Here is a 21,396-nt window from a genome sequence, read left to right on the forward strand (position 1 = left end):
TGTCCGAACTTTCGGCAGTTGTTATACATTATGGTCTATGGGGAGAATGGCGGTGCCGCGAAGCTGACCGAATAATCGGTTGGCGACTGTACTACATTGGGCTGTTGTGGTAGTAATACCACAACAGCCCGATGCACTGCATCCACTCTGCTTGCATGTTGCCTTGCGGAGGGAGAAAATGGAGAAGTTGCAGCTTGACATGTCAGCAATTGCTAGATTTGCAGCCCACAACGTAACATGGCCGATCTATGGTGCTCGTGAAAAGAAAGCTCAAGATCATCGACCATGAAGCTCACGTTAACATGGAGAACGTTATAACACAAGTAGACACTTATTGTGTGCCAAAAGTGCTTGAGTGTATGTAGTGATAAACTGCCATTGCGCATTCTTTCTGTTACTTATTTTTTTATTTAAACAAGTTTGTCCACCATAAGCCTAGAAAAGCTATCAATGATGTGACCTGGGTAGCCAATTGCATCCCTCGCCCAAGTGATCTCACTTGGGTCAAACACGTCAGTCGGAATGGGGCGGCTGAAAACTCAAAGGAGCAGCATTGCTGCGATCGGTAGCAACGCAGATCTTTAAAACAGTATAATAAATGACACACTTCATGTGGAGCGCTTAAATGTGTCGCTCAATGAGCAGAAGGACCTACTCTAACGACTCAGTAGGTCTGTACAAAATAGTCAAAATTGTTTCAGGGTCCCTTCAAAGGTAACTTAGACACAGTAGAGTGGCGACAGCCACTCAATTTCACTCACAATTATTTAAGAGCATAAATAGTAAACTGCGAGATAAATTTTATGTCTTCATGTGAGTAAAGTATGCACCCGAAAATTCAGGTTGGGCTTTTCCGTGTCACCTGCTCTTGACGTATTGGAGCCTGAGGATAGATGGCAGCACATGGGGGTAACGGATGTGTTAGTTGAAAGCCAGACGGACACTCTTGCAAAGTAATTACTGAAAAAGTCAATGAAAGGTTCTGAATGAGTTCTATAAACTTAAAGTGGTGGTAAAGTTGCACTGTAGCCCAATCTATGGGATATTGAAAGCTGTTTCACACGAGTAGAGGTCCTCTTTGTGGAATAAGCTTTTTGTTCCGAGACATTTCTGAATGCCAAGCACTTGCCTGACTCCATTCACGGCCAAGCCACTGTTCAGTCACAATAGGGCCAGTAGTGAACTCGTGCAGCACTTTCCTTTTTTCATTGAGGAGTGAGACTGTCAACGTGTACGCACAGCCACAATCAAATCGAGCTGCATGCCTATAAAAGAATGCAAAACACAAAAAGTTAATTAAGCACGTTAAACAACAGGTATTTAACAATAAACTGTTTGCCAAGTGCATGCTGTCACGAGACCTAATTACTCATGAATGATGTGTCCAAACACTGATTTTAATAGTAAATGTGCGAGAAGGCATGTGCCAGTGTGTGCTGCCAGTACAACACTTCATCCAGCACTGAAATGAACAGTGTAATGAAGAGTTCAACAGAAGCTCATCTGGTCGGGATGAAGCATGACAAAGAAAGACATACACCAACGAAATAAAACTTTAAAAGCAAGACATTTCGGATTCCATACGGAAGCCTTGTTCATACGGAAGCCACATTGTGTACAAGGCTTCCAAATGGAAGCCGAAAAGTCTTGCTTTTAATGTTTTATTCGGTTGGTGCCTGGAACGGACTTATCTAAACTCTGCCCCTTTGGCGGTGCATAACCTCCAGCTTTCTTATCTTAAAGGGCTCCTCAACAGGCCACACAGCAAACTTCGGTTACATGCTGATAGTTGTAGCATGTCCTTTAAGGAGCATTCTGCTGCAAAAAGATTTTCATATCGGCTCATTAATAGCCGAGATAGTAATATTTCAGTGCCACGGACCCATGATTTCAGGAGGTGAGCTACACTGCCAAGCGAGAAACTCTCTCCACTGGCCTCGTCTAGCCTTCGCAAGTGAAATTCCTTCCCTGCGTTCTCCCATACCGGACCTCGAGGATCACATGATGCATACATCATGGGTCCTGCGTTCATTTTTTTTTTTCCTCCGCACTTTTTGTGGCATGGAGCCACTTCAAATGACAGCGTCCTGTGTGAGCTGTTGTGATTGTCTCATTTCGCGCAGTGCACAATTTTGCGCGCTGTGCTGAAGGTGTGAGTCAGTGCTACACGAATACCGAGACAGACACAAGTGGATCACAGAGCATGATCCCACGCTGGAACATGGTAGAAAATCACATAGTTTCAGTGTCTGCGTGAGTGACTACATAACATGCGAACAAGCAGACAAAATGGAAGTACATGTCTCTTGCTGCGGTGCAAAGTAAAACAAAAACACGCAGACATTCGGTTTGTGTGTTTTATTATTTCTCTAAGCTTTAATTCGTCTATTCAAGCAACACATTACACAAAGAACAGATGTTGCATTGAATAATTCCCAAAGTCACAAGTCACCATGAGCGGCATCACAGCACAAACAAGTGTACGTAGCCACACTACCACATGTACGCCATCCTCCTGTTTGAAGCGTGGCTGCCACAAGGAGACGAAAACGGCATTTGGTTTGAAATTTCATATCTTTCCACAGCGCGTAGCAATGCAATACTTTGCAGACACGATCATTATCGTGCACTGTATGCTCAATGCTTGTCAGCTCAAGATGGCCAGACCTGGGATGGGCCCTTTAACATTAAGCAGAAACATTAAATCTGTTTATATAGATAAAATATTCCAGTAAACCTATTTTCGTTAATTCCACAATAAGGGGTTGATAACCAGATGGCAAACTTCCATTGAAAAAAAAAATCGGGTCGATACCCCAGCCACTGCAGTGTCATAGGTTTTGAGATATTTTTTTTTTTTCTATCAGGGCTGTTGTGGTTTAGTAAAAGTTCTCGAAACTTGCCAAATTCAGCCTTTGGCTGCTTTGCAATTCAATGCAGTCCATCTTGACTTATTACAAAATTAACGAGGCTTGAACAGGTGTCGTCAAAATCCATGATGTCACTGCAAGCTGGTGCAAGAACTTAAAGGTGGCTTTGCCACCTGTCTTGTTCTCGCACATTCACTGCCTTCAAGCCTCCTTTGCTTCTACAGTACCACAATAGCCATTCTTGGGGTACTAGTACAGCTCCACTTACTTTTCCATTAGTGTCCCTTCAGACTAATCTGTTGTCACATATTTACAAATAAAGGAAGTGATTTAAAATATGCAAAATAAGTTCAACCATGGTAAGTGTTACTTGCAACTAGTGACATGAGCACTCAAAGGAGTCGATACTTATTTATGTGACAGAATTAATTACCTTCAAACTTAAATCACTGGACTGCTCTAGAGAGATGTGGTGTGGCTGGCATGCAATACAGCTGAATGACAACGGACAGTAAAATAAGCCCCAGTGCTTTTTCTCAAGTCAGCCATGCTAAAACGCAGAAAGATACAGATATATTATTTCTGCAGAGGTTGAATGGCTACAGTTTCACATTTCTCCCTAGTAGTGTTGTGCATTCAATGAAAGAAGGACGAATGTGATCGGTCTGACACACACGGTGTGCCACACAAAGGCTGCATTTTATCACTAAGGTCCAAGCCAGTCCAAGGGGAAAACACTGCATGCATTGTGTTTCATTAGATCCATTCCAAAAACAAGCTTAGAGCCACTTCGAAGTCAAGACCTGTCCACATAGTGCAGAAGCGACTAAGTTGTCACAGTAAGCGCTAAGATCAAATGACAGCAACAAGCTGATGTTGTTAGTGGTTAAATACTAACAACTACACCCAGCTTCACTGCATTTCAGGTGTGCTCAGAGAAAGGATAAAATGGCTTGTTGCCAGTCACACACCATTCTGAGACTTCAATGTGTGGCTTGAAGTTGTCCATTATTTCAGGAAGGACACCCTCGCTTGCAAGGCTGATGACTTGCTGCTTCGTACACGCACCATAAGAAGTTGAAAAGCATCCCTGTTTATCTGTTGGGAAAATAAAACATTTGTCTTCAATTTGCTTAAAGCATGCTGTGCGAAAGGGACAAGAGAGAAGTGATGGTGAAAAATATAGAAATTGCAGAAAAAATGGTTTGTGTCAAGAAACTTGCTAAGCAGCATGGTTCTACTGCTGTCACACAATTCTACGAAAAAATGCAGAATGCAATCTATGTGAACTAGTGCAGAATGCAATCTAGTGTTTGCACTCTGCGCAATGAAAGTAGCCTGCAGCAGACTAGTCAGGCAAACAAGCAGAACTTTTCCCCATGCTGCCTAGATTCGCAGAGCGTAACTTATAAGTGATTAGGATATAAACCAGTTATACTTCATCCACTGACTACTGTATTGGTGTATTACACTCAAAAAAGCGTAAATATTTAACCTGTACTGAGTGAAAGGGCTTGGTATGGCAGAAAACAATGTAATCTAGAAAGGTAATGGTGCCACAACCTTCAAGTTCTTACAGCAGCTTAGTGATATGCAGGAGATAGTGGCAATGACTGGCTAAGGCTTGTGTATTGATGATCGGCATATTTACTTGTGTAAGGCCCACACTTCAACTCAGCAGTGCAGAAAATTGAGGATGAACGTCTCGTTAAGCATCACGTACATGATCACATGCTGGTTAATTTCTGCAAGCCACTACCAGACGGTACGAGTAGAGTGTACTAGAAGGGGTTAGTGTGTTCAGGAAGGCCCGTGGCTGACGCTCCATTTGTAGATTTTACTAGGTGATGCAACTTTAGCATGGGCTGTATGGAAGTGGTCGTGTTTCCCCTGACACACTCTGCAATGACAGCTCGTTGCACCAGTTGTGCTTGTGAATGTTCGTAGCTTAATCTTTTTATTCAAGGTCCTCACATGCTTCAAAGTGGAATATTGTGTGAGGGGGTCTAAGAAAGGCTAAACATATTGAAAAGGAGATCCTGCCAGCCCATTATATAAATGAAATACAGTGTTATATAACAGTTAGCCATAGAAGTCACAATTGTTGCTTGTACATCGTTCGGCTGCAGAAAATCAACAAGTGTCAAAATGCACATGCGATTCTTACAATTACATGTCGCACATGAAAAAATTTATGAATGAAAGCCTACTCCTTCATATGCAGATACCACTTAAACAATACATGGACATTCTGTAAAAAGTCTGGCTACTTAATTTCTAAAATTCCCAGGATCAACACTCTACTGGAGACAGTAAAAGTAATAATAGCAAAATGATTATTTACCTAATTATTCAATTATTTAGGTAACATGAGTAATGCAAACCAAGAGCAAACTTAGTTTTCATTAATTAATTACTTAATTTGTACATCAGACAGTTGAATACTTAGTTAACTTATTTGAGATTAATTGAATAATCCATAATTTTATATTTCACTTACATGAGTTGATTCAAAGCTGGATAATTAAAAGTAATCTAATACTTTATATTGCATTCACATCTTTATATTGCGGTGACAACAGCCGTGTATAATTCACACTGGAACACCTCAGGAAAAAGAAAGCCTTTATTTTAAACGACTGCGTCGTTTGAACCACATAAACTACAAAAAAAAAAAAAAAACACCACAAAGCTTGATGTACACGCTAGCGGCGCACAACCAGCACAACCGACAATAGCAGGAATGAGCGATGGGAAACCCTATGAGACGGATGTTGACACCGGCGCTGCTGTCGCATAGGCGGCTGGCATCCAAGTGCCACACCTTTCCACGCTTTCGGCCTCACGGCAACACACGGTGCATGCTGTCACTGAGCACACTACCCCCTTGTAGTACACTGTAGTACTGGTCAACTAGTTACTGTTCTGTCCTGCTGCTGCAATGGCATCATCATCATCGTCAGATCACACGGCGTAGATCCAGTGCACTTAAAAAGTATTGGGTGTGCTGCAGCACACTGTTCAGCCCGCTGCATCACACTTTTGGGGATTTTCAGCTGCAGTTTTGTTCGTGACCATCCTCAAGAGTTTTGGGGTGACAGGAATCGGACAGGTATGAATGGCATAGTGGACGACCAGCTTTGAGAAGGTGCTGATGAGGCAAGCTCACTAATAACAAGGATGACTGAATAAAATAGTCCATAGTTGGTTGCACCAGTGGTTGCATCCTTCTGCACAACAGCCCGAGTCCAGTTCGAGATTTCAGCAAGTAGCCATAACCCTGCCTCATGTAAAGCCCGCACACTGTAGAAGATGTAAAGAAGGCTAGCCTCACACGAGTAAATAGGGTATTTGAACATATGCATATTGCTTATGATCCATTAAAGGGACATTAAAGTGAAAAATGATTTCTTCTGCATCAGTAAATTACCGTTCTACAACACCAAAAACACCACTCTTACCACGATAAGACGTTTGGTAAGCCAGAAAAAGCGCAAGAACGAAATACGGGTGGCGATGCCTACTTAAGTTCCCGCACCTGGGAGCTGTGATGTCTTGGATTTTGATGGCATCTTCTAGGGCCTACCAATTATATATAGCCATACAGATTGACTACATTGTGTTCTAAAGGAACCAAATATTGAACATGGCAAGTTTCGGGAACTTTTATTCAGCCAACGCGGCCCAAATGCGAAAACATACTTTGGAATCCCTGACGTCATGCTGACGTACCGGCGCTGGGGTTTCGGCACGAAATTCAAATACTAATACTTGGACCTTCATTTTCTCATCTTATAATCAAACTATTTTTTTTAAATGACTGCCTGCAGGGTCCTCAAACAATGCCTCATTAGTCTAAACTGATTTATTGTTTCGCTTTAGTGTCCCTTTAAGTATCTCTGGTAGGAAAAGGATAAATATTCATAAGAACACTGAAATCTGCGACACCACGCAACAATGTCATCTCTTCGGCGGCTTATGAATGGGATAAATTACAAGTTGGCCTTCAATGGCCATTTTCTACAGAAATGCTGTGAAGGGCTCTCACACTGCATGTACCTAAATAAAATCATGGTGAAATATCCATGTCTAGCTATACAGCTAGAAAAGTACAGGCACTCTTTGAAAAATTGAATAGTTGAAAAAAATCAAGCTTTGCATAGCTTCGACATAAGGGCCCTAAACTGCAGCCACCAGACACTCATTAAAAGCCACACTGAGGAATCTTATCGCAGCTCCCATTCTAACCATATTATCTCGAACATCATTTTCAGAGCATGCTGATGGGCTACTAAACCAACAAAAGGAGACCATGAAAAATAATTTTTGATATCCTTGAGCGACTACAACTCCCGTATTTTCAAGTGATGCTGCCGAGCTCATATTTTACATGTTTATTTTACAGCCTGCTGAATTATCCGATGGAGTGCAAGTCACATGACTCAATTGGAGCTGCACACTGGCAATATATTTTGTTTTCATCATAATACTCTGAACAGATGCAATAGCTTCTTTTTCAAGTCATAAAGCTGAGACCAGTAAAGAGCAGGTTCTTTCCAGCGCATCCAACAGAGAAGACACACTCTATGTCAACACAAAAGATATGTGCACAGTAGCTGGCATCATCACTAATTTCTACCAGTCTGTTAGTGGCCTTCAGATTGGCTCAGATAGGCTTAAAGATGACTTCATGTTTTGGAAACACACAGCCCCATGAATAATTTATCACTGGGAGTCTGTTAGCACTAGTCTGTGACCGCATCAAGCACACAAAGCAGATCAACATCTTGACCTGGTGTTCACAAAACAATGTCTTCACTCTGTGCAATAGATTCACACGACGAGGTGACATCCTCACGCATTGTACAGCTTCACATGCACAGTGAGCTGTTTTCAGTATTCTAGCTTAATCCTTACCCCGGCAAATAGGCTTCAAATCACCTTTTAAATCCCTTCCTCTCATCTGATAAGTCCACTCCTTAAATGCCAAAACCCAAAATCAATGATCTTGTCTGCTTTACAACTGCAATAAAGCCTACCCTTCACAGCAGCCTGAAGCAACAGCCCCTTTACTAGTGCCTTGTTCTACACTGTTACTCAGTGATGGATGAAGATTGACCAATCACAAAATATTGTGGCAGAACCCATGTCACGATGACTGTCCATGACAATGCGCTAGCAGCGAACATGCATAGCCACTGTCGAAATGAGTTATGTATGAAGCATGTACTGCGGTGGGACTCCCCTTTCGCACATCCTTAGGAACACTCGTCACCATCTAGCATAGCCACTGCAAAGCCTACGCGTGGCCCCCGAAATGCATGCCATGCCAGTGCGTGTGAATGCCGAGAAATGCGCCATGAAGCAACCGGGCTCCTCTCTCGCGCTTCTTTCTGGACACACTGCACCACCTAGTGGCACTGCTGAGAAGTCTGCATGTTCCCTCTGAGACAAGCTGTGTGACACGCCGGTGCCTGCAAATGCTGAGAATTGTTCCCTTGCTTGCCGCACACTCAGTGGCGCATATTCAGTGACCCAAATTGACGAGAGGTTCATTGGAGAGTGGCACATACACAGTGCATCCATGGCACAGCTCACTAAAGCGTTGGCCTGAAAGGCATTAATTGAAAAGCAGCACATGCTCAGTGCACTTGTGGAACAGCCTGCTCATTTTTTTTTTAAATTTTGATTTGAACCTCAAGGGTCCCCAGACGGGACTTTACTTTAGGGTAGCTGTTCTTGAGGAATCCCTTGTGAACTGGTTTCAATTCCAATCAGCATCTGAGAAATATAAAGGATCATTCTCGTCATTGCAGAGCAGCACATTTCCAGTAGCACATACCTAGTTATCCAAGTTGGCGTCAAAAATGTTCATTTAAGAGTACTGGCACACACTCAGTGACCCAAGTTAGCATCAAAGAGGTTAACTTTCGAACAGCACAAACCAAGTGGCACATACCTAGTATTCCAAATCACCGTCAAAGAATTTCTTCGAACAGTGGTAGTACCTACCCAATCCCATGTCTGCAGTGACCCATGTCGATGTGATAGACATTTGTTGACGAGCAGCAGGTATGTACACATTGCCATCTACTCAGTGATCCAAGTTGATCCAATGGTTGGTTTTTAACAATGTTACCCCAACACAGCAGCCATTCGACCACTGATTACCCAGTGACCCAGGTAGGTGGGAAAGCAGTTAGATACACACAAACATAGATAGACAGATGCATAGCTCCCGAAGAGTGTGTGAAGTACCCTAAGAATGCGGACGCATTAAAAGGGGTGCATAGAGCAAAGTGTATGGTGTAAAGCTCACTAGCAACATGCAAAACAATGGTAATGAAGTAAGTTTTGCTTACCTAAAGGCAAGGGATCAGCACCTTTTGGTGTTTCTTCATATTTCCATCCATCACCACCGTTTTCCGTTATACGCCATGAGGCAAATGCACCTTACAAAAAAGAATGAAAGACTGGCAGTCAGGACTAACACTAATAATGTAGCATCTGATGAATAGAATGAATAGAAATGTTCAAATTTGAGCGAGCCTATGGGTGCTCTGGCTTGTGTTTTCCAAGTAGTGCATATGAGGAGGGACCAGAAAAAATCCGGACTGTCTCCAAAGAAAGGAAAAGAATATGTTTTCATTTGGGACCAAAAGGACTTGGATCTCTTCAAAATATTCTCTAATGGACTCAATGTACTTGTCCAAGCTTTTCTCCCACAGTTTGAAGCATCTTTGGAGCTCCTCAAGCTTCATACTGTTGAGTAGTCCCAGGGAATGTGTCTTCACCTTGTGCACAGTGGGAAATCCTTTCTTACTAATTTTCTTCTTCAAAAATTACGTCTCAAGACGTGCAGTCCAATAAAAGGGATGTGTGGGAAATGTCGGCTAATCTTTTTCGAGTCATATGCAATATGATTTTTCAAATCCCGGCACAAAATCAAACAAGTTTGCTTTGTTTTCTGCACTCAAAATCCAAGATCCACTCACAAGAGCTTCTACTCATGCCAGTAGCTTCTGAAATTTTGTCAGTTGTGTAACGATGACTTTCGATTATTTAATTAACCTTTCTTAGAATCTCATAAGGTACAACTAGTTGAAGGTCAGCCAAAATGAGAATTCTCTTTACCACACATTTCTTATCTTGGAACAACCAAAACTCCTCAAAAGCTTGTGTACAGCTCATTGCCTCCTCCATTAACGTAGCTGGAAGCATTTCAAGTGTTTCTGTGGCCTTTTTTCCATGGAGGAAAGACTATCAAAGGCTGTTTGTTACAAACAGACATCATGATTGTGCAAGAGTAGTGCGACAACAGTCGGAATAAGTGACACCAAAAACCTGTAGAAAATTTTTTGATGATGTCGGCTTGACTACTGACTTGGCTACTGGGTGTAGGTGGACTGAAGTGTCCACCTACACCCACCTCGTGAGAGATCACAGCAATGCAATTATGAAGAGCTCCATAAAGCTAGTATGGTCTTTCTTTCTGGCAGGGGGGGGGGGGGGGGAGGGGGGATGAACATCCATACATGGCTACCTTTACTGCCACAAATGAACAGCCTTAAAGCCAAACCCAAACAACAGCACAGTAGGGTTGGGCTCAAACAACTAATGAGCACTCTTAGGCACCTGCTTGCTTAAATAAAGGCTCCGGCCGCAAAGGTGGCACTTAAAGTTATGAACCCTGTTGGCACACTGCCTGCTACTCTATAGCACCGTACAATAGACTTACAGTCTACTGCGCACATGGAAAGACACTATGAAGCAAGTGTGCACAGATTGTACTATACAACTATGCACACTGTAGTGACGCAGTCCTCTTCAACTCCCAAACCACCGCGGTGGCTATGGCATTCTGCTGCTGAGCATGAGCACATGCCATTCCCAGCCAGAATTCTGACAGAGACAGAATGCAAAAACTTTCATGTACCAAGCTTTCAGTGCTTTATTAAAGAACCCTAGGTGGTCAAGATTAATCAGTAACCAGTCACTACTGTGTCTTGTGCATAGTACCTGTGTTAGTGTAACACGTTAGACCCCTTAAACCTTTCCCCCTTTCTCAACATAAAAGTCTTCTTCCACACATTAAGTGTGAAGAATGGTAGTTAGCTCCTTTAAAGTTAGCAGCAGTGGTCAATTTTAACAGCCATACTTTTCGACAATCAATACTTTTACACTTGCAAAAGATTAGTTTACAGTACAATCTTTCCCGACTTCACCAGAATCTCTCTTGGGCAAAGGGGAATTCCCTGCCGCACAGCACCTAAAAAAAAAAAACACATCAACATGACACCATAAGCTTTGGTCACCACTGAGGAAGTCCTCAAAAAGAAAGATGTGTGTGTGTGTGTGTGTGTATGTTTGCACGAGTGCACGTGCGTGTGTAATTAGTGGCTGCTTTATTGTGGACAAGTCACCTTTTCTGACTGCAAAAAGTAAGTCACTAATTAGCGGATGTGATGATGAAAAAGACATTTGAAAAGATGCAATTACGAAGCCTTCTCTGCTACTGCGCTTTCAAGTCGAATAAACAACTGTTCCACATAAAAAGTGATTTTGCTCCGTCCTGTGCCTTTTGGAGGAATGAGGAGCATGATCAAATTAAGAAGAGGATGTTGTGACACTCCTTCTTAACTGCACTGCATGCTTGTGTCCTCATTTGATCTGCAATTTTACTCTCTATAACTAACTGGTTATTTATCCTTGCAATTTATATCTTTCTTTTAACTCCTTTTCTAACACAAAATTACGACATGTAAGCATACATATTGTGGGACAAACAAACTGCTCGAGATTCGTGCCAAAGAACAGTACACATTCAAGAGGTAGGCAGCACACTTAGTTATAGGTCTGTTTCCTTGACATCAGAATAAACTGAGTTGGACAGTAACTTGACCCTCCTTGACATTGAACCGCAGAGCCTGCCAGCAATTCACTTTCGAGGGGCCCCACAAAAATTAAAAGAAGGCTGTGGATAAAGTTAAGTCTGGTGTCTCACTGCAACTTTCTTTACAGATACACCTATGAGCAAAAGTACATGGACCAGGGATAGCGCATTAAAGCAGTTTTTTCCTCTGCCTATGAATGTAACTTGAAATTGAGCACTGCAGTCCAAACTTGGCATTGTGAACTTTCTAGTGCGCTCGTCAATTTCAGTTTATGCATGTTAATTACAATAAAATATAGTTCTTTTTGGTGACCCTTGGGTCCGTATACTTGTCCGGAACGTGGCTTCGACACTTCATTAAAAAAAAAACATTACTTTTTGTATGATTGTGCTTGTACGAACTTGCAGAAATGTATCAGTCATATTTTTTTACAGGCAAAATTATGAGCACTGATGTCATGGATATAGCTGTGAAGGCCATGAAAGGAAGACAAGAAACATATTCTTCTTTCCTGTCCATCCTGACATATGCGCAGCAAAGACATCACGTCAACATTGCATCAAAGCTGCCAGAGCCACATGTGGCAGGGGGGAACAAAGGTCCTTGTCTGTGTTCAATGTCTGCTCGCATATACAAGCTTTTAAGGTATGTCTAATTTGTCCTACTCCTTCCAAGAGGGCGCAGTCGGACACGATTTGTTGGTCGCAAATTATTTTTTTGACGTTTCCCTCACTTCCTCAAGGAAACTGTCCTGTTGTAGCCGAATGTCTGGTGTAAATTCAGAGCTGTCAAGCTCCTGTCTACGTGACAAACAAACTATGCAATACATTAAAAAGTGAAAATTGTCCCTTCTTTCTCGTCTCTTCCTTACATAATTTTTCCCCCTAGCGTGTCAGGCGCAAAACGAAAGTAAATCGATGATTACTACGGAAGACAGTCGTCGCGCACTGTCGGGGGGTGGTTGCCCTAGTGCTAACAATCAACACGTATGTTTTCTTTAGCCGAGTTGTTCATCTGCATGTGTTCGCTCGAGCTATCCGACACACGATGCCATCACCCGCACATAAACTCTAGCGTCAGCGCTGCCTTCTGAAACGTTAAATAACGTTTTCCCGGAACAGTTCTGCAAGTTCAAACACTCGACAGTGCTAATGAAATGCACAGTAGCTGAAATTTCGCGGTAGGCGATATGTAATAAAAGAATGCATCCGCCTATGCGATGACAATTACGCACCTTTGGGAGAATCTCCGTGCCCGTTGCGAAGCAAATTTCTGCCGTACGGGTTCCCGATGTAAATACGTTGGTAGTAACGCGGTGGAAGCTCCTCTAAGTGGAACGAGGGAATGCTCCTGCCGTCCCGCAGGCACTTGATCTTCCAGAAGCTGTTGCTGTCGATTATGTCTCGGAAAGGCTTGCATGTATTGCGGCAACTTTTCAGCAGATCCGTGTGACTGACGAAAGACAGCACGTATTCGATTAACTGCTCGGGAAGGTTCATCAAAGGAAAAGGATCAACGGGTTCCATCGGTCTTTCAGCACTCCGCGCCGAAAACGGGAAACGCTTGGTGTGCTTCATGTCTATGTCAGATGTCAGATTACAGGCGGACTAGCGAAACATACGCAGTGGTTGGCGCGTCTACATGCGGTACAAAAATCCCTCACGTGACCTGATCCTAGGTGCCTAGGGACAGTATCGTTTAGGGACTTTTGAGAAGGCGATCAAGCGATGCCGTGGCGCCAGCGCGTTGAATCTCCGGTCCACGCCGACCGCTGGTCGTATGATGTCTCCGCAGTGGTTTCAGTATTTGTTGGCGAAAAGCCGTGCAGTAGTAGTAGTGTGGCATGTAGGCTTTCGGTCTCGGTGAACTCTGGTGGTGTGAGACCCGTATTTCTGAAGAATTCAGTGGTGCTGACAATCGAAATATTCAAATGGCGTAGCGCCTCGGCAATGCAACTTGCGAACCAGCGCTGTGCAGCGTCATCACATCGCATATGCAACTTTACTCGACGGGCGTCGTAGGCGGAGGTATTGTACGTGTTCTTCGCCACGACTTACATTTAAGTAATATGATGCTTAAGGTGGTGTTTGATTAACTGTTCATGCGTCCTTGAAATGGGGCAGCGCTGTTTTCAATCGTTTTCAGCGTTAGTGCGCTATCCGTGACTTTTATCGTGGGCTTTACGACAATTATCGCGTAGTGCTGTGAACATAACGGAGCTTTAGTGACATCACCTGGTCTGCCAGAATTCTACGAACTAAAATGCAGAGTCGATCTTTAATATTGTTGTTACTAAGGGCACGATAAACACTGAGGTGAAGCTTAATATTGTGCCTTGTGATGTTCAGCTGCATCTCTGCCCGTTTTTCGCGCTCTGAATACCCGTGTGACGCGGGCGTTTGGAAGGCCTTCCAACCGATAGCCAGTTGACTCAAAGGCCAAGTTCGAGCTACTACACGGGCGGTTTCCAAGGCTGCCGAGACGACAGCATGTCGAATCAACGGAGCACCTTACAACTCTATTGAAACCTCGATCATATCTCGATGGGCCTTGAGCAACGGAAACGGAAGCAGCGCGAACATGCTCTCTCTTTCACAGTGTGCTCGTGCTCACGGTTAGAAAGAACAAATCAAACCAAAATGCTCTAAAAATACTATATATGAGTGTTATTAATTATTCAATAAAGTATTTTTGCCACTTGATATGTGCGAACTGCACATACTCTCGACAACAGCGACGCAAGCGTTGCCGCAGTTTCGCTACTCAACAACCTAAATATAAACATGTATGTATGGCAATGTATAAACAATTTTTTTTTAATGTATAAAGAAACATAAAAGCAATTATAGTGCTTTTAAGTGGTTTTAATGTTTAACTTTTCTTCACATAAAAACGAAAATAGAGATCCGCAGCGCCACACAATTTGGCGAGAAACGCCGGAACCACTCAACGGCCTTTCAAAAGTGCCGTGTAACAGCGCGACAACTCGTTTGAGTCGACAGAGTTGTGGCGTTTCGAAGGCCGTCGACTGGAAGGCCTTCCAAATGTGCCCCTGTGACACAGGTATAACATGTCCAATACAACAGTGCAGACCTTCACCTGAACAATTTTGTTAGGACTGTCAAACTAATCTTACAGCACAGAAAAACAATGCAAGCACCTCAAGAGTTCATTAGCAATACTGGAAAGCACATGTCTAGTGGCCAAGGGTGTGGTGAAGTGCTTTAAGCACTCAATCGACACACCTCAAGTGCTTAAAAATTTCTAGCATATTGATGCAGGTTGATCAGACTTACTGCGATATTGGTTGCTTTACAATGAAAATAATACTATTGGATAAGAGGATGCAAGCTACTTGTGTGCTGCTTGGTTATGCAAACCACATGGGTCCTAGAAATAACCAAACAGGGTTCTTGTTTACGCACGCTGCTTGCGTCCACTAATCTAAAGCTCTCCAATGTCGGCAGTATAAAGAGAGCCTGTAAAAATAGGGCTTTGAACTTCACAACTCCAATTTTGTTTCTTCTATACTTGTACAACCTAAACACTGTGCTGTCACGACAGCATCTGCCTACCTCATTGCCACATTTTGCGACAAAAGCAGTGATGACTCAGAGTTGCCTGTCCTAATATTACTCTAAGAATTCTTTAAACAGCTCACTTTTTAAGCACAAAGCATGTCACGCCCAATTAAAAAATTAACCTAGAAATAAGCAACTAGAAGTGGCTAAAAAATCAGCAGTCTTCCGAAGTCAGCTTGATTTGCAGCTCCTAAAGTTGGCTATTATTGAATTAGGGCAAGGAAAGAACGGCTTGAATAAACATATGTCTCATCAGAAATTTGTGGTGGTGTGCTGCAGCCTAAGGCAGGAAGCCGTTTTGGCATTGGTCTACCTCTGTTACAAAACGAGGCACCACAGCCAACGTGACTTCACTTGGCCTTGACATCTTCAAATTCGCTTTCCCGAGCACAGAATACTCAGTCGAGGTGAGGTCAATGCACATCACCCACGTTGGGGATGCAAAGACATACAGCCAAGAGGAAGCCACCTTGACGAAGCAGACAGCACAGACCTCAATTTAACAAATGACACGAACTATCCCAACTGCCACACCCTCCATTAAAACCAGAGGGGCAGTACACTCACCTAGCATGGGCAACTGGGGCCTTCATTCAGAGTGTCAGTGCAACTCTGCCTCTAGATGCAGTGACCACTATCCAATATAATACTTGATGTAGCGGTGAAAATGTGTCACATTCACAAAATCAGGGTTTCAGGCTGGGACCATTTCCGTAATGCACATTGGTCTGCAGAATGTGAAGGTGTTAAAGAATCGCTAGCAACACACATCCTTTACACACTGCAAAGAGCAACATCCAGCCCTGACAATCACCTGCTGCAACTTTGGGGTGAGCAAGCCAAGCTGCATACTGCATACTTAAATTGTGGCTGCATGCAACAAACCCTGATCAATGTTCTGCACAAGACTGAGCAGGCAAGATGTCATGCTAAGAAACTTGCCAGAGACTAGTGGATGGACCACTGCATGTCATTTGAACATATAGGTCTCAGTAAGTTGTGGCACATTCTCGGCTGTAACAGGATAAAACGAATACTATAATACTATTGAAAACACGCTGCTCGAGCTTCAGTGTACATCTGAGAAATTTGATTAACAAGCTGCAGATGCTTTCCCCTACCACCTCACAGTGACTGACGTCACCTGTGTTGTACGTACCTTAATGACCACTTGCCAAGGAAGGAATGGAAAGCCTCTTTACGATGGCAGAACCTGTTGTTGCTCTCGAGCATGTCAACACCTTAAAGCACACGTGGGAAAGATGGAGTCATTTTGCAGATGTTGAGGAATCTTGCAGAAACGAGAAAGCAAGCACTATTGCTTGTAATCAATGAAATCTGGAATATTGGAATTCCCCACAGAGTGGAAACACTTGGTCATGATGCCACTACCGAAACCAGGCAAGAAACCTGACACCATAGCCAATCTTTGATCAGTCTCACTCACATTGACAGTGTGCAAATTGACTAAAGGAATGTGCCTCGCAAAGATGAACCACCTTCTGGGAAAGACCAGACTATTTCCACCTGTGCCAGATTGGTTTCTGGCCTAAGGTTGACATGTGTGACAATAGCCTCTTTCTGCATCAAAGCATCACCAATACCAGCCACTTCGGAGGAGACATGTGGGTTCTTAGTCACAGTCGAACCAACAAGGATGTTGAGCACAGTCTGCAATGAGGAGGTACTGGTGGCCTATCGTGAAGCCTGCCCAGGCCTTAGGGTTGCCAGTATTGCCAAAGCCTCTTATGCAATCAAATGTTTGAAATATGAAGTTACAGTAAACAGCCAAAGACTTTTGCCAACTGCACAGGTGGAAATGCAGGTAAAACCTGGACCAGCACACTTGGTTGCAGGAGTGGTTCGCTGATGAGGTAAGAAGGTGACTTAACAGTTGGTGACTAGGCACACCGAATGCAGGTATGTGCAGTATGTATATATACTGTTAGGGGCCGAAACAGATGAATTTTCTTCGAAGCAATATCAAAAGCTCATTTTTTTTTTCAGGATGCCACTCATGTGCTTTAGATAAGTGTGGACAGGGTTATATAAAGCTGCATAGGCAAAGTGATACAACTAGATACAGCTGTTAAGCGTAATATTTTTTTCTGGGCTAAATTCTTGCTCCTTGAACTCATTCGAGATCATTAACTGTAGCACCAAAGTAGTAGACCTCTACCAGAACAAAGGCATGTAGTGTGCCCATCCCAATTCTTGTGTTTATGCCAGTCTTCTTTTTTACAGCAATAGCTGCTATGGGCTAACTCCCCTGGTTGTTATGATGTCTGCTGGTGTTGTCACTGGAATTCCCAAATTTCTTGCTAGAATGTTGCAAATAATGTTCTCACTGTGCTGCAAGGATTCAAACATACGATCAAAAGAGTGGCAGTCCACAATTCTACATTTCAGCCACTCTGCTAAGGTACCGTCATAGTGAATACTGATCCTGGAGAGCGCGATCTAGCCAACAGGTGCCGTGATTGGCTAACACCTGCTGAATGTCTGTGTACTGTATACAGAGCTGGCGTCCATGCCTTCAAGTTCTTAAACATCAGCTTCCCACTTGTGAAGGCAGTTCTATGTTAAATTTTCTTCTTACATGTAATGACAGTGATTTGGGTGCATCTGCTTCATTTTTTTCTAGTGCTTGGCTTTTCAGATTTACTGGATGGGGCTGTGGGTGTCTTGTTTTCCCCAAGCACAGCGCGAGACCTAGCAATGGGCAGCCCAATGATAGCTTTGAGAAAACCAAAACGAACTCAGCAGTAAGAAAAAGGGTTGTTTTGGTGGAGACCAGTGGTCAAGTGCGGATATGAAAAAGGAGGACGAAAAGTCAAGTCTTTCCACTTCAACAGTGGGAGCCACAACTCCCACAAATAAATATGACTCGTACTTATTTTACTTCTTTAAAGGAGATTACTGACTTGCATTGGCAAGTGTTCACTTCAACAAATACTGCATGAAGCAAGCTTCCTGCAGATATTTCACCAACCACTGCATCATTCTTTCTCATTTTGAGTGAACCTGCAATATTATTTATGCCACAACTTGCCCAATTTTGTGTTTTGCAGTAGGATGTTAGCAGTGCTATAAAGGCATTTAAATACTAGTGGATAGTAGTAGATAAAAAAATAAAAGTAAGAAAGCAGTGGCTTGTCTTGAGCATAGACTATGCATACACCTGGTGCTCTTATGGTCATTCTTTCCCTATCTGTAAACCGTTCTAAACAAGAAAAGCTTATACACAATTATTGTGCAAAGTCAGACCGCAACTGAGCCAGAGGTATCCTTGGTAAGCAAAGTATATTTATTTGGTGACATTTTCTGCGGCCCTGCTGTTGAACTTTCTTTCCTTCCTTCCTTTTCAGCTCTGCAGGTTCATTAAAAAGTGACGAGACAGCTTGACAATCTTAATCGTTGAATTAGCAAAATCTTTTTTGGGGGGATTGTTCTTTCTTGGCTTCAGACTCTGCACATCGCATTTTAAGGCTTCTTTTCAGTGTTTTTTGCTTTTTCTGTATGGGTAGGGCATGTTAACATTTTTTACGCCATGTCAAGTATGTGGTGCCATAGTGTGTTCTTGGATGGAGTCTTGCCCTTTCATTGTGTGCAGTATGATGTCGGTTTTTTGTGTCCAAGGCAGTTTTACATTCGAGTGTGATTGAAGCATTTTCCCATGTTTTTCCTCTGCTACTGGCATGACACGACATTTTTTGTTCAATAAAAGGAAGTCTGTCACTTATCCTGTGCATTGGTCGTCTTTTTGAATTACAGTTTGTTGCATTTCACATTAGGAATGGCTATCATAGTTGCCATCATATAACCATATTGCACACAATGTGGATGATATGTATTTCCAATATATGGCCACCATAAATATAATAAATAGAAGTTAATAATTCAAGAAAAGTGTCTGCATGGTGGTGCAGCCATGTATTGTGGCTGTAAGGTACCAGTGCTGCAGGTGGCACTGCTTGTGCAGAATATAGTTCAACTCTACTACTTTCAAACACCATTATTTCTGTCTGCATTTGTATAGCTCCAGCTCCTGTCACCACACATCTGGTGGAAGAGTGGCTTGCAGTTGCAGTTGGGCCCAATGAATAGCCAAATATCTGCTTATCACATTATTAGCATATTAGTAAAGGCAGTCGTTTCTATAGTAGCCTGTTTGCCCAGTGTAGAAGCTGCTACGGGGTGTCAGGATCTCTTGCACATCTTCAGCTTTGCAGGGCACACAGCATCTAGCATACAGTTTTTCACAGGCCATATCTTCGGGGCAAGTTGAGTTTACTCGCAAAGGAAGAACCAAGGTTGTTGGATATCAAGTAAACCACCTGTACACTCAGTGGCCTTCTTCATTTTGTGTAACATGTGGTTATAGCGACCCTTGCTTTAGGCACTTATTGTCCAGCAGCAGTCTTGCTTTTGGAACACTCAGGTTAGCTTTCAGCAAGCTGGACAGGAATAACACTGAAAAACCAGCAAATGTTGATTGTCGCACTTATGCGAAGCTTCATAGACTATGATGAGGGCGTAAATAAATGAGGGTGTTCCTCAAGGCCTTGTAGCACATGCCACGAGTTTGGAGCAACATGATGTATAGCACTTTTCTGATCGCATGCTATATATTCAGCAGGTGTGACCATGGTTGAAGTGCAGCACAAAGTCAAGAAAACATATCTATGAGCAGCACACTGGTAAAGGAGACAATGGGAAAACTAGTGGGAAGCCTGTTGAACATCTGGTTGACCCTGTTGCTAGCTTCATTGGGCAAAGTGTGATAAAGAGAAGGAAGTCATCAACACATCAGAAGGTTTTTACATATAGACAATGTGCTAAGGTTCTCAGGCAGGTCTCTGTCGTAACACGCCTACAAGTCTTAGTGCGCAGGTTATGCATGACCAACTACATATGCCTTCTGTTCAGACAAATAACTGCTCATTGTAACTGACGAAGATGGAGTGGGAACAAAAACAGCAGCTCCATTAATCTGGTTTCACTGGTATCAGCAGTGTTTTGTAAGTGTGCATCGCCATACTCCCCAATGCCTTCTTGGGTGACATCTGCACGGACCAGCTTGAGGCAAGGGGTAATGGATATCTTTACAAGCTATAAATGCATGCATGCATGGTGAGCACATTGCGTCCAAAAAGTAGGCACTTTACAAGGAACAGATTATTGAGAGTGGGCAAAGACAAGCTTCTCTGCTACTATACACCCAGCACTGTTGCCATGTAACGACCTCTGAAACAACCCCTCTTAAAGAGGAAACAATCTGTGTATACATAAAGAGGGCAGACAGGCAAAGCCCCTTCAGCAATGCTGCCAGCTTCAAAAGGCCCACTTTGCACATCCAGAATGCTTCCTTCTTAGACTTCGCTGGGTGCAAGCATTCTACTGTCCAAAAGTTGTCATTGACAGCACTGTTGGTTTGGTGGCAATACAGTTCAGAAGCGATTGCAACAAAACCTCCCTTCCTAGTTGGTTTGGAGGCTCATGGAGTGACATCATGAGACAAGCAAGGTGACTCTAAGCCCTTGTTCGTTTATCACACTGTTCTGTTAGTAACAATCATGAGACATGAAACCAACAAGCTCAAGTTCAGCACTCGCGTGGTTACTGTGGAGGATCTATAATAAAAAGCACAAAAACAGAAAACTCAAGGGAAAGGATAAAGCGCCATTTAAAACTTTGTATTGCTAGTACCTCCTTTTATTTTGTCTGGTTGGGCTACATTTTTTTCCATAGATAGGCATGAACTTCTCCTGTGCACAGCTTACTGCAGAGAGCATAGGTGATGTTCCCAATCAGTGTCAGATGTTTATGTACACTATGTGCTGGCTCAAAACACTGCAATGGAAGCTTCTAGTATAAAAGGTGCCTGGAAGAAAAAAAAGAAAAGAAGCTGTGCTGCATTCATCTTAGCAACATCGCCCTGTAATAAAAATTGTGCTTCTGTATCAACTTCAGCCCTCCAGTTTAGAGTAAAGGACTAGTGCACTTATGAACAACGAATCAATTCTCAGAGAGCATGTGCAGGCCAGCCAA

At 43.0% G+C, this 21,396-nt stretch overlaps 2 protein-coding genes across 5 annotated transcripts in view; both read right to left on the minus strand.

Moving 5' to 3' along the window:
• The window catches only part of LOC126526374 (F-box only protein 6-like), a 33,349-nt gene extending 19,941 nt beyond the window's left edge, over positions 1–13,408 (minus strand). For all 4 annotated transcript variants that reach the window (XR_011895979.1, XR_011895978.1, XM_072289669.1 and 1 more), the window contains exons 1-4: positions 12,999–13,408; positions 9,233–9,322; positions 3,842–3,968; positions 1,130–1,265 (exon numbers count right to left, since the gene is read on the minus strand). Coding sequence is in view for 2 of the 4 variants with exons in the window: in XM_072289669.1 (XP_072145770.1) it covers positions 1,130–1,265; positions 3,842–3,968; positions 9,233–9,322; positions 12,999–13,341 (696 nt within the window). In the remaining 2 variants the exon portion in view is untranslated. The remainder of the gene's footprint in view (positions 1–1,129; positions 1,266–3,841; positions 3,969–9,232; positions 9,323–12,998) is intronic.
• A 4,168-nt stretch (positions 13,409–17,576) lies between these two features.
• Positions 17,577–21,396, minus strand: part of LOC129383470 (uncharacterized) — a 53,233-nt gene continuing 49,413 nt past the window's right edge. The window contains exon 7 of the mRNA XM_072289670.1: positions 17,577–21,229. Coding sequence (XP_072145771.1) covers positions 21,162–21,229 — 68 coding nt within the window. The 3' untranslated portion in view covers positions 17,577–21,161. The remainder of the gene's footprint in view (positions 21,230–21,396) is intronic.

Source organism: Dermacentor andersoni, chromosome 8 (assembly GCF_023375885.2).
Source record: "Dermacentor andersoni chromosome 8, qqDerAnde1_hic_scaffold, whole genome shotgun sequence".
In the NCBI taxonomy this organism is placed as follows: Eukaryota; Metazoa; Arthropoda; class Arachnida; order Ixodida; family Ixodidae; genus Dermacentor; species Dermacentor andersoni.